Source organism: Strigops habroptila, chromosome Z (assembly GCF_004027225.2).
Source record: "Strigops habroptila isolate Jane chromosome Z, bStrHab1.2.pri, whole genome shotgun sequence".
Taxonomy (NCBI): Eukaryota; Metazoa; Chordata; class Aves; order Psittaciformes; family Psittacidae; genus Strigops; species Strigops habroptila.
This window is the reverse complement of record NC_044302.2, coordinates 25,961,693-25,978,068: the sequence shown is the minus strand read 5'-3', so window position 1 is coordinate 25,978,068 and position 16,376 is coordinate 25,961,693. Positions and strand designations below refer to the sequence as shown.

At 39.3% G+C, this 16,376-nt stretch overlaps 1 protein-coding gene across 1 annotated transcript in view; it reads left to right on the top strand.

Annotated features, from left to right (window-relative positions):
- The window catches only part of ADGRV1 (adhesion G protein-coupled receptor V1), a 273,160-nt gene that overhangs the window by 173,611 nt on the left and 83,173 nt on the right, over positions 1-16,376 (top strand). The window contains exon 84 of the mRNA XM_030511555.1: positions 11,665-11,781. Within this exon, the coding sequence (XP_030367415.1) occupies positions 11,665-11,781 (117 nt within the window). The remainder of the gene's footprint in view (positions 1-11,664; positions 11,782-16,376) is intronic.

The following is a 16,376-nucleotide window of genomic DNA, read 5'->3' as shown; positions in this document are numbered from 1 at the left end:
AAAATGAGTTACCAGTGTGTTTCTATTCCTGTTCAAGTAAGATAGAGCAGGGGTATTTTGGATATTTTGTGTGTTTTCAGTAAAAGCCCAGGGATGCAGTTTAAAAACTTTTGGACCAAGGGGATTCATACAAGCTGAGATGCAGAAAGGTGAGCCTGTGGCCCACAGCTTCTCTCAAGACGGGTATGAATCTCCACTCAATCCTGTGTCCATTACACATAGCAAAACCTCAAGCTATGAAAATAACATTAAAACTGTTAGAAAGAATCAGCTAGAGAAGTATGTATAAATGAAAGAATACAACTACGCTTTTCCAGTCACAGCATTTTAAAGCTACAACTTGTTTTACCTACTGTAGCTTCAGAACATCTACACTGCTTGACATTCAGCTGCATCTGGATACGGTGAGTCCAAATCAGTGGCTATTCGCTATACTTTGGGTATGACAGATTAAATGTCTTTAATTCCTATGCACAGCTTGAGGATTTTTACAGTAATAATGGTTTAGAAATATCTGAAATGTTGTGAAATGAAAAGACCATCTCACATCCCAGGTTACTTCCCACCCTTTTCATAAACTACATAAAAAATTTCACATATTGATGGAAAATATTCAAAGCATACATAGAAAACAAACCTCCTTTCTATTTCCACTCTGATTAAAGGGACAGCCAAACTGATCTTGAAGTTCCATAAATGTGCATCAGAAACTTGAGGCTACTAAGTGTGATAATAAGTACAAGTATGATCTAAATAGTGCCCAAAGCATGGAATATGTTTAAGTGCTTCTTCCCACAGTCCCCTGGTACTAGTTTACCAAACTAATGTTTCAAATTGTGAGTAATTAAGAGAGGAACATGCAAAAAGCAGCTGACTTACTGAAAGCGTAGAACTGCGTGGTCAAATTCCTTAAGCATTTGATAGTAAATCCTGACTAAGAAACAGAAATTAAAACATATGAACCTACTTAGACCAACCTTGGCCATGATTGTCTAACTTACTAGATACAATGCAGACAGTATTTAATTATTTTTTTTAAATACAGAAATCTATGTCTACATTACCCTTTTAACAGAAGTCTCTTTAATAACATCTGAGTGGTCATTTTAAAGAATTAAACATGAATCACTCTCTACCTTCAGAAATTTTGCTAAGCCTGGCTTTTGACTACTATCTACGAGCCCACTTAACTTTAGACAAAGAAGTGAATGTGTTCTGCATTCTCATTATACATGAGAAACTATGGAAAACTATAACAGAAAACATTATATTCTCTAGAGCTTACCAGAACTTCTAATCACTAAATATCAGAATAATGAAGTAAGCACTATAGAGTAATTTTTCAGACTAGTTTCATATGCAGATGCTCTATTCCAGAATAAACATCAGTTTATTTAAAATAATTTTTGCATTAAGACAATTAGAATAGCATTTATTTTAGGAATAAGTGACTTGCTCTGCAGTTCGTTTTCACATGTTGGCAGAGCTACAGAGCACGGATTCTAGCTAGATAAGGAAGTTTCTGTGTTTGAGTTTGAAAAAGCCATACAGCCTATACCCTTGAACAAAGTCTGTGGCAGCAGGATACGGCTTCTAAATTGTATAATTACTTGAACCACACACTGGAACTTATTGTTACGAGACTGTTTACGTACTAAAAGTTTTATTTATTACCTCACCTATGTTATTACTTTAGGTTACTCACAGTTCTAGGATCCTTATCTTTCTGGCATATTTAATGCATTTTTCTTTGTTTGTCTGTTTTTAATCTAAGTTATTGCTCAGAGCACTAGTGACCCAGTTCATTCTCTGCTTGTTTACAGATGAGATGACTCTGTACAGAACAGATAAACTATGGCTACTAAAAGATCATTTAATGCTATTTAATAATCTACATCAGCTGGTGTGCTCTAGATGGTTTTATTACAGGCATTTGAAAAGTCTTGTCTTCAAGTGGAATCACCTTAAATCTTTACTGCTTCTTACAGCCTATGCAATTTACTAATTCACATTGATTATTGTGGGTTCAAAACTCAATCTTTCCATTAACACAAGATCCAAAGGTTTTGTGTTGTATTTTTGTTAGGGAGGGAAACCTTCTGCTCTGTAGTTATGAAGCCTTTTGCACAGAGAAAGCAACAGTAAAGATACTTATATCACAATAGATGATACTGATCACTGAACTCAGCATTCTCTAGGCTATATTTCGACACTTAGAAGGAATCTGGATCAAAGATTGCCACAAATATTTAAATAAGGCCAGCATTTCTTTAATATCATAGGTTACAAATAATAGTAGAACTCAGAAACTTACCTGTGAGCCCTTGTTGAAGAAAGCTTGGGTTGTGTGAAGGAAATTTTTCTTCATGCGTTAAAAGCTTCTGTCAAGACTTGGATTGCTTAAATTATATATTCTTTTATATCACGTCAGACTTCATCTTAGTATAGCTTTTCCAACCAATAAATGGAGACAGATCCCATAGTCTTGTGCAGCTCTTAATTTCTGTACATAAACCTCTGTTTTTTCCTGAGACTGTAGACAGCAGGCACTCTACCCAGCAGAGGTATGCGTGAAAAGCATAACTATTTACCATCACTTCTGCGAGAGGTTATATTTTTAGTGTACCTGCTTTTTGAGCTGGTTACGCAGCCACTAATTCTGTAAACATGACTCAGATTACTATTAACAGTTTAACTAGGAGGTCTTTGCTTAACCTAGCGCATTTTAACTGAAGAGTAAAAGCCCCTCAAGAGGATCTCCAAACCAGTATAAGGGGACTAGTCTCACAGCAGAGATTGGCTACTGAAGCACAGTGAAGCCAGAAGACACTACAGGTCTATAATTATCACATCTTAATTATTTCTTTAAGAGTATAGATAAAAAGTTATCCTTCACAGTTGGCTAGCCATATAGAGAAGCATGGGAGATCCTCTGCTACCATACTTAAAATATCAACCAAGGGGGCACTCTGATAGCATCCTGACCCCAATTTGTGGTGAGTCTGCCCTACCCTGTATTATTGTTCCTACAGGAAGGGAATTTCCTGTAGGCATACAGGTGGAAAGAGAGCTGCATATTACTCCAGGCAGCATCTAGACTCTGAGGAGTGATTTTGTCTTTCTTATTTTCAGTTTTTTTCTAGAATAGAATAGAAGAAATAGGCTAGTTACCGTTGGAAGGGACCTACACTGATCATCTAGTCCAACTGCATGTCCACTTTAGGGCTGACTAGTAGTTAAAGAATATTTTTCAGGTCATTGTCCAAATGCCTCTTAAACACTGACAGGCACAGAACATTGACCAGTTCTAGCCATTTATATAAAGCATCAGGAGTTAACAGGTGTGTTTTCCTTGCAGTAATTTTACTTACCCAACACCACATACCACTGACCCTGGATAGAGTCGTAAATTCAGTTTAGAGGTAATAAACGGTCATGCTGTCAAATCCATGTGCACTTACTGCAGAAAAGTAGGGACAGGACAAGGGGAATGGCTTTAACCTGACAGAGGGGAGACTGAGATGAGCTCTTAGGCAGATGTTCTTCCCTGTGAGGGTGGTGAGGCCCTGGCACAGGTTGCCCAGAGAAGCTGTGACTGCCCCATCCCTAGCAGTGCTCAAGGCCAGGTTGGACGGGGCTTGGAGCAACCTGCTCTAGTGGAAGGTGTCCCTGCTCATGGCAGGCGGTTGGAACTGGATGAGCTTTAAGGTCCCTTCCAACCCAAACCAGTCTGGAATTCTATGAACACATTCCTTGTAAGGCACAGCATGGTTGGAACAGAGGAGAAACTGTGTTAGAGGAGACCATGCAGCTGGGTGCTTGTCAGACTTGTTTTGTGGAGGTGCAAGCTACCCCAGCCTTTCCCGGACAGCTAATTCATGCTGCTTGGCCAGCTGTGAGCTGGTGTGCTGCACACTGTGGTGCCGCTCCTGCTCCTGCCCTGGACCCTGCCTTGCTTGGAGAAGTGTGCCTGCTTCTCAGAGTGCCTGCTGCCCTGCTTGGAGAAGCTAGAAAAAGTCCCTGAGCCTTAAAAATGGGAATGAACCCAGCATGAAACTACCATCCTGCTCAGCTCGGGGAAGGGAATGAGTAACATATGGTTGCTGATGCCTAATCACTGCTTACAATGCTTGCCAGTTCTGCTGCTGCTTAATAAAGTGTAAACATCTTTATACAAAAGCATCATGAGTCACTGTTGTAAATATACCATCAGTATTTCAAGTGCTTACTTTACCATCATTACTACAGAATAAATATGAAATTAAAAGTTAGTTACAAAACTTTTCTTCTGACCCTGTTAAACACTGTGTTTTGAATCATCCAAATAACCTTTTCTTCTGTGCTCCAAAACATGCTGCATGTTGTATTGTTACTTTTTCCAGGAAGAGTGGCTTAGAATTTTTGCTAGCATCTATAAATCTCTGCAATTATTTGTTGGTATTTTTGGTCCTGGCGTTTAATATTGGAATACAAAACATGAGAACACTTGGCTCCCATCAGTGCTGTCCTAACCTACCAAGCAGTAACAAAAAGTATGATTCATATGTGCTAGTATTAAGCAGTGTCCCCGTGTTCAAAGAGGGAACCCCTTTTTTTATCCATATAAAGTAAATTCAAAGCAGAAGAGAGCAGTTTGGTCAGGACATGGGAGTTTTAATGTGTTTATTTTCCTATGTTATTGTTCACTGCAATTAAGTCCAACAAAAGGAACAGCACTGTAAAGTATGCCTTTGATACTATTACTTTTTTGAGATTGGGTTGGTATAATGACAGATAGCGTGCATGTGGGCTCTTTGTTTTGTTTTCTTTTTTAATAGGCATGCATGTAAACAGGCTTTATGAAGAAGACAGTCTGTTCCTACCTACATGGAACAAAGAAATAAATTTTGGTTTGTTAAAATAAGAATAATGACATTTATAAAAGACAACAAATATTTAATGTGAAAAGAAATGAAATTACCGACATTAGGATCCAATTCTAGAAGACATACATGAAGACTTCTATCTAGAAGAAGACAGTGTCTAAAGCCTTGTGAGTTCATGCTGTGAAACAGGGATTTACTAGAATTACAAAAATATGACATGAGTATAGTGCCATGCTCTTCACTGGCATGCTCTGAGGTTTTCCAGAGGAGTCATCCACTGGTTCTGGGAAAGGATCTTTTTCTCAGTGCAGGAGGCAAAGCTGCTTCCTGTCTGATGGGAAAATGAAACTGCTTTGAGCAGAAGCAGCAGGCCCTAACTCTGTGCACTCTTACAGAGCTAAATGTCTGTTGTTCTGCTGCTCGGTGCTTCTGTGTCTGCCTGGATTGATTAGTCTTTTCCACAGCTTTTTCTCTTCAGCATAGCAAAATGTATTCTTTCTTTTTTCTTCACCAGGCGCAACATGCTGCCCTTTCGGTACTTCTTGCAAGAGGGAAAGAATATTGCTCTCAGATTTATCCTCCCCCTGTGAAAACATTTTTGCAATTCTGAAAATTATAAATCAGGTTTTGATTTTACTTTATGGCTTTATTATTTTACTGTATGGCTTTATTATATTACTTTATGACTTTATTATTTTACTTTTATCCTTAGTTTTATTTATTACTTAGGGGGTTTTGCAATATGTTGTTGTTTTCTACTCTGCTCTTGTGAGACCCCACTTGGAGTACTGTGTGCAGTTCTGGTGTTCTCAGCTTAAGAAGGACATGGAGCTGTTGCAACAAGTCCAGAGGAGGCCACAACGATGATCAGCGGGCTGGAGCACCTCCCGTATGAAGACAGGCTGAGAGAGTTGGGGCTGTTCAGCCTGGAGAAGAGAAGCTGAGTGGAGACTTCATAAGAGCCTTCCAGTATCTGAAGGGGGCCTACAAGGATGCTGGAGAGGTACTCTTCATTAGGGACTGTAGTGACAGGACAAGGGGTGATGGCTTCAAACTTAAACAGGGGAAGTTCAGGTTAGATATAAAGAAGAAGTTCTTCCCTGTGAGGGTGGTGAGGCACTGGAACAGGTTGCCAAAGGAATGGGTGAATTCTTTATCCCTGGCAGTGTTCAAGGCCAGGTTGGACAGAGCCTTGGGCGAGGTGTCCCTGCCCATGGCAGGGGGTTGGAACTGGATGATCTTAAGGTCCTTTCCAACCCAACCATTCTATGATTCTATTCTATAATGTATTCTATTTTTGAATGGTATATTTCTAGTGTTTTACTAGTAGTGGTGTAGCTTATATTGCATCACATAAACTTAGGTCTTTGTAAAATAACTCTTCCAGTATTTACCAGTTTCACTGCAATTCTGTAGAACCTTTCTGAAGGAATGCCACAATGTTTGTAACCATTCTAATACAGTACTTTCCAAACAAGTTAAAAACGGTGTAAGATTAGATGCAGTCTTAAATCCAGAAGTAATTGAAGTGCTGCTGCTATTTTGGATGTCTATTTGGTATCATTGGCCCTTATCATGCCATAAATGCCTCACCACTCTCACAGGGAAGAACTTCCTAATATCTAATCTAAATCTACCCTTTTTCAGGTTAAAGCCATTCCCCCTTGTCCTGTCCCTACAGGCCCTTGTACAAAGCCCCTCTCCAGGTTTCCTGTAGCCCCTTTAGGCACTGGAACTGCTCTAAGGTCTCCCCTTAAGGAGCCTTCTCTTCTGCAGGCTGAACAAGCCCAGCTCTCTCAGCCTGTCTCCAGAGCAGAGCTGCTCCAGCCCTCGCAGCATCTCTGTGGCCTCCTCTGGACTCACTCCAAGAGCTCCATGCCCCTCTTGTGTTGTTGCCCCAGAGCTGGATCAGGACTGCAAGAGGGGTCTCCCCAGAGCGCAGCAGAGGGGGAGAATCCCCTCCCTCGACCTGCTGCTCACACTCTGGGGATGCAGCCCAGCACACAGAGGGGTTCTGGGCTCAAGCGCACACTGAAGCGGGTCATGGGGAGTTTCTTGTTAACCAGCACCCCCAAGTCCTTCTCCTCAGGGCTGCTCCATCCAGTCTCCCCCAGCCAGTGTTTGTGCTGGGATTGCCTCAACCCAGGTGCACAACTTTGCACTTGGCCTTGTTAAACTTCATGAGGTTTGCACACTCCCACCTCTCCAGCCTGTCCAGGTCCCTCTGGATCCCATCCCTTCCCTCCAGCATGTTGACCGAACCACACAGCTATATGTTACCAGCAAACTTTTAAGTATGATATATATATATATATATAAAATAATTTTGGCAACTGCAGGCCCTTCAATTCAGTCTCAGAAAGATAGAACAAAATTCTATCAAAGGCATAGTGATAAATGAAGTGGAGAATAATACTCCTGTGTGTTTATAGTTAGATTGTGCCAGACTAGTCTAATAGCTTTCTTTGATGAGATAAATGCATTAAAATACATGGTATGTCACATAGTTAGTAAAATCATAATGGAGGAGGATTAGTCCAGGAACTCAGATGTGGAAAGAGGCAGACTAATAGGAAAACACAGCTTTGGGACAGTGGTTTATGAAGAGAGGTATTTCACTGATCCTAAAGCATTGTTCTGTTTGTGGAATGGAAAATAATGTGCCCAGGCAAAATGAGCTGATGGCAGAAAGTAGAGAAGCACTGACTCTACAAAATGGTAGTGGGGTAGCACGTAGGAAGATGTGAGTATCTTGGAAGACTGAAGAGTGGCATACAATGATATTTCCAAGAACAAAGTGAAAAGTTGTAACTTGTAGGCTAACAGCAAAGCTTTAACTCTGGGGCAAGAAGTAGTGAGTTGGAAATGAGAAGAAAAACTGTATGTACCAGATGATCACCAAAGTATTACCTTATGTCAGAAAAAGTCTTTGCATGAGATATATGGAGATAAGAAAACTGCCAGATGAGAACCTTAAAAACCTCTGCAGCTCTTCGCCATCCAACCTTAGGTACATAGATTCAAGAAGGACAGAATCAAAGCAGCACCAGTATAGAGGAGGATGATGAATTTGGTGCGCAAGCTGCAAAGACTTTTGCAGAAAGATAGTTTTTTGCACGTGTGAGTACACATTCCACAATGCAGTACACAGGATTACTTGGAGAAACAAGATAAAATCAACCTGGCAGATGCTGTATTCCTGGAGCTAAACTGCTTTTGCTGTCCAGCCCAGCTTAGGCTTCGCTACAGAGTATGGTGCTGTGCAGTGGTTAGCTTATTTAACCTTGAAAAATGAAGCCTGGGGAAGAATGCTGCTGCTTTCCGTGAATTCATGATAGCGCAAACCTCAAGGAGGAGGAAATCCTGTTTAACCTGAGAGGCTTCCAACAGAAGAAAAAATAGATATAAATTGAGCACAAATAAGTGCAGGCTGGAAAATAGGAGGCAGCTCTTAAATAGCAGAGTGATATTCTGAGACAGCCTGCTGCTTGGAAAGTACAGTACAAAATTACTCTTCATACAGGAGCATACAGTTTTGTGAATCATCTGGTGTTATTAATTTATAGTTTGGTGCTGATGGCTTAGGTTGAATACCCAGGTACTAATTTCCTTCAAGTAATTACTAGGCAGTTGTCTTAGAGTTACAAAGGGATTACAGTATCCTTTGATTAATTAACTGAGTAAATGACTGTCAGGTGGGAACCCTGCCAAAGACCTTTTTGCTCTTCAGCAGAAGTGCATTGATTTATCGTCATTTATTTTTTAACTTTCATTTTTTCAATTTGTCAAGAGGAACCTGTGACTGATATGCTATCACTGTAATTTTGAATGTGGCACAGAACTATCACAAATTACCAAGAGTAGCAGCCTGCTACTTAAATAACTTCAGTCACTTGTTATCCCTTAGAGAAACCATTTTGGGTCAAGTCTTACCAGGAAGAAGCATTACATTATAATCTTTGCACAGAACAGAATGGCAGGTTACAAAGATTGTTTGAAAAAGGGGTATTTAATTTCATGCTGTCACTGTAAAAAGAGCTCTGAACAATTGGTATCAAAAGGAACACACCTAACATGTATTTTTTAATGTTCCAAAAGGGAACAGCTTATTCCAATATATGGTATGTGTTTTGTTTATTAAAGTAACAAGTTCATTATTACAAAAGATCATAGAATCATAGAACCATAGAATGGTTTGGGTTGGAAGGGACCTTAAAGCTCACCCAGTTCCAACCCCCTGCCATGGGCAGGGACACCTTCCACTAGAGCAGGTTGCTCCAAGCCCCATCCAACCTGGCCGTGAGCACTGCCAGGGATGGGACAGCCACAGCTTTGCTGGGCAACCTGTGCCAGGGCCTCACCACCCTAATCAACTTATGGATTGCCTACTACAGTTAAAAACTAAGCAAAGTAGAGAAGCCACAAGGCAGTTAGGTCTAAGGAACAACTTATCTGGAATGTGCTTTTTCATTCGTTTCCCTAACCACCTCACACATTATGGGGGAATGGTCTATTCAGTGGCTGGCGCTCCATGTGTTTCTGCTAATTGCAGTGCGTTATTAGAACAGCACAGCCAAACCACAGTCTCTTCTCCCAACTTTTCAAAATATGGCTGCAAATTGTTTTTTTATGTTATAATCCAATTCTTATTTGTATCTTCTTCCCAAGATGCAAGATAACATATTAAAATAATGTAAAATGAGTGACATGGTCTAGTGTGAGGCATCCCTGCCCATGGCAGGGGGTTGGAACTTAAGATCCTTTCCAACCCAAACCATTCTATGACTCTATGTGTCTTTGCGTCTTTTACATCATTAGACTTCTCTTTTGTCTAAAACACTGTAATGCCAATATATTCAACGAATCCTTAGCTAAGGGATTACTTCAGTTGTATTGCTGTTTTACTTCTTCAACAAAAGACAGTATCCATGAAAAGTATGCATTTTTAGCAAATATTTGGACTCCTTGCATTGTTTTGGTTGAAAAACTGTTGACATAACAAGATACTTTTTAATATAAAAAGAATAAAAAATAAATTCTTAAAACATGAGAAATTACAGTTTCAATTATACATGTGAAGCGCTTTCAAGCCAATATTCAGTCCAGAAGGTGCAAAAACATGTTTCCAGGATTCAGTCAGTCTGCTTTTGTGTTTTCATCCCTTCTTTGTCCAACCTAACAGTCTGTCCTTGGCACATACGTGAGCCTTCACATAACAAAAGGTGGTTGAGCCTCTCCACCCAGATGTGCAGTGCTTTTTTTCCTGTTGTAAGTAGAAGCACTTGCTCAAGTTTTAGGAAAAGTACTGGTGGAACTGTTTGAGCTAGCTAGTGCTACGGAGTTGTTTACACATATATTTTTTGTGTTTACCTCTAATGGAAGGCAGCTATTGCACACACTTTTCAATTGTGTTTAACTCACTCCAGACAATAGCATTTGTTTTATCAGCGTCAGAATTTGGCAAGTAGCAGCCTATATTAAACTGTGAGTTAACCTCTTAATAATTGAATGGTTACATGGCCATGGTTGGACTCCAGTTCACAGCAAAGACTAATGAACACCACTTAAAATACTAAAAGTGCACTTTTTTTTTTCCTTTAGATAATGAAATGCATCTCATAATTGCTTTTAGTCCAGTTGTCATCCAGTTACTTATTCTTATACTTCCATTTCATGGTGAGATAACATTCTCTGTCTGTCAATATGCAGACCCTGCCTTTATAAGGGTATTTCTATAGTAAAGACACTGCATAAGAGTTATCCAATACCATACATGTCTTTTTGTTGTAAATACAATGTGCAGGTATATGCCAAATCACTTGGTATACTTTAGTTTCCTTCCCCACCCCATCTCCTGATTTTATATATGTAAAATCAGTCTGCACAGTCCATGAATTGCTATCACTAACAGGTCAATGTGCCGTTGGTCAAAATAGCAGTATTCCTTGTAAAGGAAAGGAAAAATCATCAGTTACTGCAGGTGTTCAGTAGGTAAACTGAACATTTCTTTATTTGAACACTTTAATTCTTTTATGAAGTCTGCTTGCAGAACTATTTCCTCTGTAAAGAAGTTCACAGAAGACAGAGCTAAAAGCTTCTGAGTTGTGTTTTAATTTTAAATGCTATTTTGAAATTGTTTAGCAGCATTCATTGCAGTCAGAGTCAGAATACCTTTGTTCCTTAGACAATGCATTGGCTGCTTATCCAGCCAAGGAATAGTCCTTTGACATTGGGCATGTCTCTGCAAAACAACTTAGATCTGCCTTGTGTGTGTGAAATCCTAGTATGGTCTTAGGCAACAGAAGAAATGCTTGCTCACTTTTGTTCTATATTGATATATGATGGGGTATAATATTGCTACACATGTCACAGTCTGAAGACAGTAAATGCCTCTTGAGTTTGATTACTTGATAAAATTTCTTGCCTTAGTGAGGTCAGATGATAACATCTCTTTTTGTTTTATGGAGGAAAATACCCACCCTCAGTTGCAAAACAGATATCTAATGTTGTATGGCAATTAGTCTGGGGAACAATATTAACCAATAAATATGAAATCTCTCTATAGTCTTTTCAGATATGGATGTAATGGATACTAGAGTGCAAAAAGTTTAAAGCTAGTTTTGTGGCTGACAGTGTTCTTTTGGATGAATATTAAATGGCAAAGGTATCTCTCCTGAGTCTCTGGAATGGTAACTGGATGTGTATTTTGCTTCCAAATGGAAGATACTTTTTTTTCCCCTCATTATTAGTAGTAGTTTTGTTTAATTCTAATATGCACATATTATTTTTTTCCCTGCAGATTTCATTTCTGGCCTCTGCTTACATGAGCCAACATCTCTCAGAGGAAAGCTGCTCTGCTCTTGCATCCATTACACATTACCTTTACCTCTGCCAGTTCAGCTGGATGCTTATTCAGGTTGGTCTCTTTGTCTTTTTAACCCCTTTTCCAAAAACTCTGTAAAAATACCTGATGCTTAGACTGTGTTTCTGTTATATCATAGTATATGTATTTCTGAATCTAATGCTACTAGAAAGGCAAAACATTAGATGGTCCTTATTAAACCTAGAATGTTACAGCTGCAAGGGTAAATATTTGAACCCTATAAAGACTTTTTCCAGTAACATCCATTACAACTGTGTAAGAATTTCCACATCTCACTTGTGAAAGTGACCTGTAAAAGCTAATGCCTAAAAATAATGAAGAACTATTTTTATTAGAGTTAATAGCTTTTCTAAGCATCTTTCACTTGGTCTTTTAAAACAGTCTCCTAGAGGTGAAATGTAAGTGTAAACTACGCTTTAATCTTTTGAGTCAGTAGCATTTTAGTCATTAGAATCATAGAATACGAGAAACATACCCTCATAATTTTGCATTAAAATAGGAGTACATACATTCATCAATATTGCCAGAATTTTCATAGAATCATAGAATCATTTAGGTTGGAAAAGACCTTTAAGATCACCGAGTCCAACTGTTAACCCAGCACTGCCAAGTCCACCACTAAACCATGTCCTTAAGCACCACATATATATGTCTTTTAAACACCTGCAGAGACAGTGATTTCACCACTTCCCTGGGAAGTCTGTTCCAATACCTGATGACTCTTTCGGTGAAGAAATTGTTCCTAATATCCAGTCTAAACCTCTCCTAGTGTGCCTGGGAGAAGAGGCTGACCCCCACCTCACTACAACCTCCTTTCAGATAGTTGTAGAGAGTGATCAGGTCTCCCCTGAGCCAACTTTTCTTGAGGCTAAACAATCTCTGTTCACTCAGCCATTCCTCATCACACTTGCTCTCCAGACTCTTAACCAGCTGCGTTGTTCTTTTGACACATTATACAACATGGTGTAAACACAATTGAATTAATGTGGGACACCATGAACAATTTGTTATGGAAAATTACCAATTGTAAATTAGTCAAAATAACAAGCTCTGAGGTTATTTGAAAAATACATTATCACACACTCATGTAGAAATGTATATTTAGCACTAATGTGTGAATTATGCCTTTTTTTGTCTATTATTTTAATAGGATTTATCCATAGCACACTTATTTTTGCATACAGCTTTATATATGCAGCTCCATACCTTACCGTACAATTCTCCAATAGGCAAGTTGTCAGACCAAACCGAGAATTGCAGATTAGGCTGTATCTAAATACAACTTTCTTCCCCAGTGACATTCATGTGGTATCTGGCATTTTCCTGGGATGTCAGGCTCACTTTTCTGAGAGCCTTAGCAGCTTCCCTAGCAGCTCCACTGTGCCTATTGGTCTTAGCAAGCTACAAGTAGATAGTCTGTCATGTACGCTGCTGCTGCAACTGCTTGTAATGATAGAGCAGAGACATCTAAACTCCTCTGACTTTAGTGATACTAATTCTTATTTTCCTGAATTTATACAGTTAGCAAGACTAAATATTCTTTCCAGTGGATGTTACATTCTACTGTCACAGTACAGAAATATTTCTGCTGTACTTCTTTGCCTATCTTGGTTTATGACATTCTCCTAGGTTAACAAACGTAGATTATTTTTTGAGCTGTAAATTACATTCTTCTTCACAGCTGCTCCTTCACCTAATTCCTAAGTCACATCATGAAAATTCCCTATTTTGGACAGACAAAGTAATGCTTTTAAGTTGCAAGTTTACTGGGATATCTCATGTTTTGGCTTCTCGGTGTTTGATAGTGTTTCATGATCCCATCCTACGTGTGTTACATTACATGAAGTTGCAAAAGGATTCCTGTTTCAAATGCTTGCTCTTCTAAGGATTAATCACTTAGAATGACAGAACAAACAAACAAAGTATGACTGTTAACTGTTGGTCAGGTTTTGGCTGTAGTTAAAATCCATTGTTATTTTTGTTGGAGTAGACTGGGCAGGTCCTAAGAATTTGTGTGTCCCATTGCATTTAGTGGAGCCTCAGGCTTGTGTTAGTCATGAAGACTCTTCATGCAGATCTGAGAGGACAAAGGTGCCATAGAGGGAATATTTTATAGAATGCTGAGTGATGAGCTGCCAGGAGTAAAACTTAGAATGAAGGAGATGTCATTTTTTGTAGGTGCAGCTCTTCAACTGTGAATAATTCCTGAAATTTGAAAGATCCAAAAGGAAAGAAATAATCTGAAATATAGATCAACCCAGCTCTCAGCTACAATTTACTCCTCTTGATTGAGAATAGCTCCTGAAATTATATTTATCATTACGCAGTGAGGAATCAATGCCAGGGAAGTAAAAGAGTGCTGGGAGATTTCTGTACTTGAATTGGTCTCCATGATAGTATTAGCAAAGCAGGTGGATCCAGGGGAAAACCAGACTGATGTGGGAAGTCTGGATGCTACTGCTGTCTAAATGTCAGATTTAAATTCCTGGGAAATGAATGGTCATATTTCTCAGTACGGTATACTTAATACACATGACTTGATCTGGAAGGCAGAATTATTAATGTATTTATACTTCAACAGGACTTAAATACTTCTGTCTGGGATCAGCAAAAATATGCAAGCAGATTCTGCATCCCCCATACAGACACTCTGCCCTCTGTGAGTGTCGTGGTTTGAGCCCAGCCGGTAACTCAGAACCACACAGCCGCTCACTCACTCCCCCCCTTCTTCCTCCCCCGCTCCCGGAGGGATGGGGAGGAGAATCGGAAGAATGTAACTCCCACGGGTTGAGATAAGAGCAGTCCCGCAACTAAGGTATAATACAAAACCACTACTGCTACCACCAGTGATAATAATGATTAGTGAAATAACAAGGGAGAGGATACAATTGCTCACCACCCGCCGACCGATACCCAGCCCGACCCGAGCAGTGATCTGGGCCTTCCGCGTAACTCCCCCCGGTTTATATACTGGGCATGACGTGCTGTGGTATGGAATACCCCTTTGGCTAGTTTGGGTCAGGTGTCTTGTCTCTGCTTCCTCCCGGCTTCCCCTCCTCCCTGGCAAAGCATGAGACTGAGAAAGTCCTTGGTTGGAATAAACATTACTTAGCAACAACTGAAAACATCAGTGTTATCAGCGTTGTTCCCAGGCTGAAAGTTAAAAAACACAGCACTGCACCAGCTACTAAGAAGGAGAAAAATGACTGCTATAGCTGAACCCAGGACAGTGAGGCTGCACAGTGTAGTGCATATGCTTGATCACTGACTCATTTTATACAAATGTGCTAGTTTCAGTCTTGATCTCTTCATACAGGAGTGGGTGGATGTGAAAATCAAGTGCAAGTAGCATGCAGATATGTGCAGATATGTGGAACTGAAACATCCAGAAAATTCAGACCAATTTTAAGTGACCAGGTGGTGATGGAGCAACATTTCCAGGCAACGAAAGTCTATAGGAAACCACAGATTTAACACTACAGTTGGAGCTATGCAAATTCAATTCTGTAGTCCAGATAAAGATCTTCAGTTTCTACACTCTAGGATAACTTCCTTACCTTTTTGTCCTTTTTTTTTCCATCTTCTGCATATTGCCAGCTATAGTAATTATACGTAGCATTTGATCGTATTTTATTAGTGGTTAAAACAACTAAATCATAGTTATAGTTGCTTCATATTCTAATTCTTTTTCATTTTTAGCTTCTTGTATTTGTGGGCTTGCACTTGGTATCAGTATTTGTACTACACACATAGCTTCTACCCACCTATTGACTGAACCGCAGGAATGGAAAAGACCTCAGAGGTCACCTGGTCCATTTTCAGAGTCAGAACAAAGCCCACATTAAGTCATCCTTTCTTGCCTGATTATTCCTGTCCCTTTGTATGGCATAGCCTTGTTTTTTAGCTTTTATATGGAGAGTTTTGTAAGTTGCAAATGTTGATAATATTACCCAATTTTTTAAGGATGAGGCTTTCTTGACTGCAGAAGTAAAGGCGTAATCAGGGTGCAAATGACTCTTTATGCCCACAAATAAAGCTTAGCCTGAAATGTTTGTCTTATACTAATATCCGAAATTCAGAAGTCTTCCTCCTGACAAATGTCCCTTCATACATATATATGTTGCTGCAGCATAGGCTTTATTTTCAAATGCAGTCTGTGCTTTTATCTTAGGAGCACACACTAAGGATAGCTTTCTGTGTTGCTTTTCCAGGACAAATCTATAGTATGACAACCAGTTATCAGGAAAAATAATTTTCTTCTTTTAGCGTTTTCTAACTTGTTACCAAAAAAACAAAACAAAACAAAAAAAAAAAACCCAAAAGTTAAAAAAAAGTTAGAAATTGTAATTTGAAGAAAAAAAGAATAATAATTTTGTAGTTCTCAATTGCCAATTCTGACATAGAGTAAAATTATGGGAAAAGGTGGACTTGTAATTTTTTAAATTGTTGCTACAGTGGCATAAATCAATAGCAAAAATGGCAGTTCAGTAAGCAAATTATAGTGAAGGTCATGAGCTTGCTATCACCCATACCTGAATCCTCCCCCTTTGTGAATTTATTGGCACCTTAAATTTTCTATAAATTTATTGCAGACTTGTAAGACAAGCACTTACCTTATAATAAGTTTA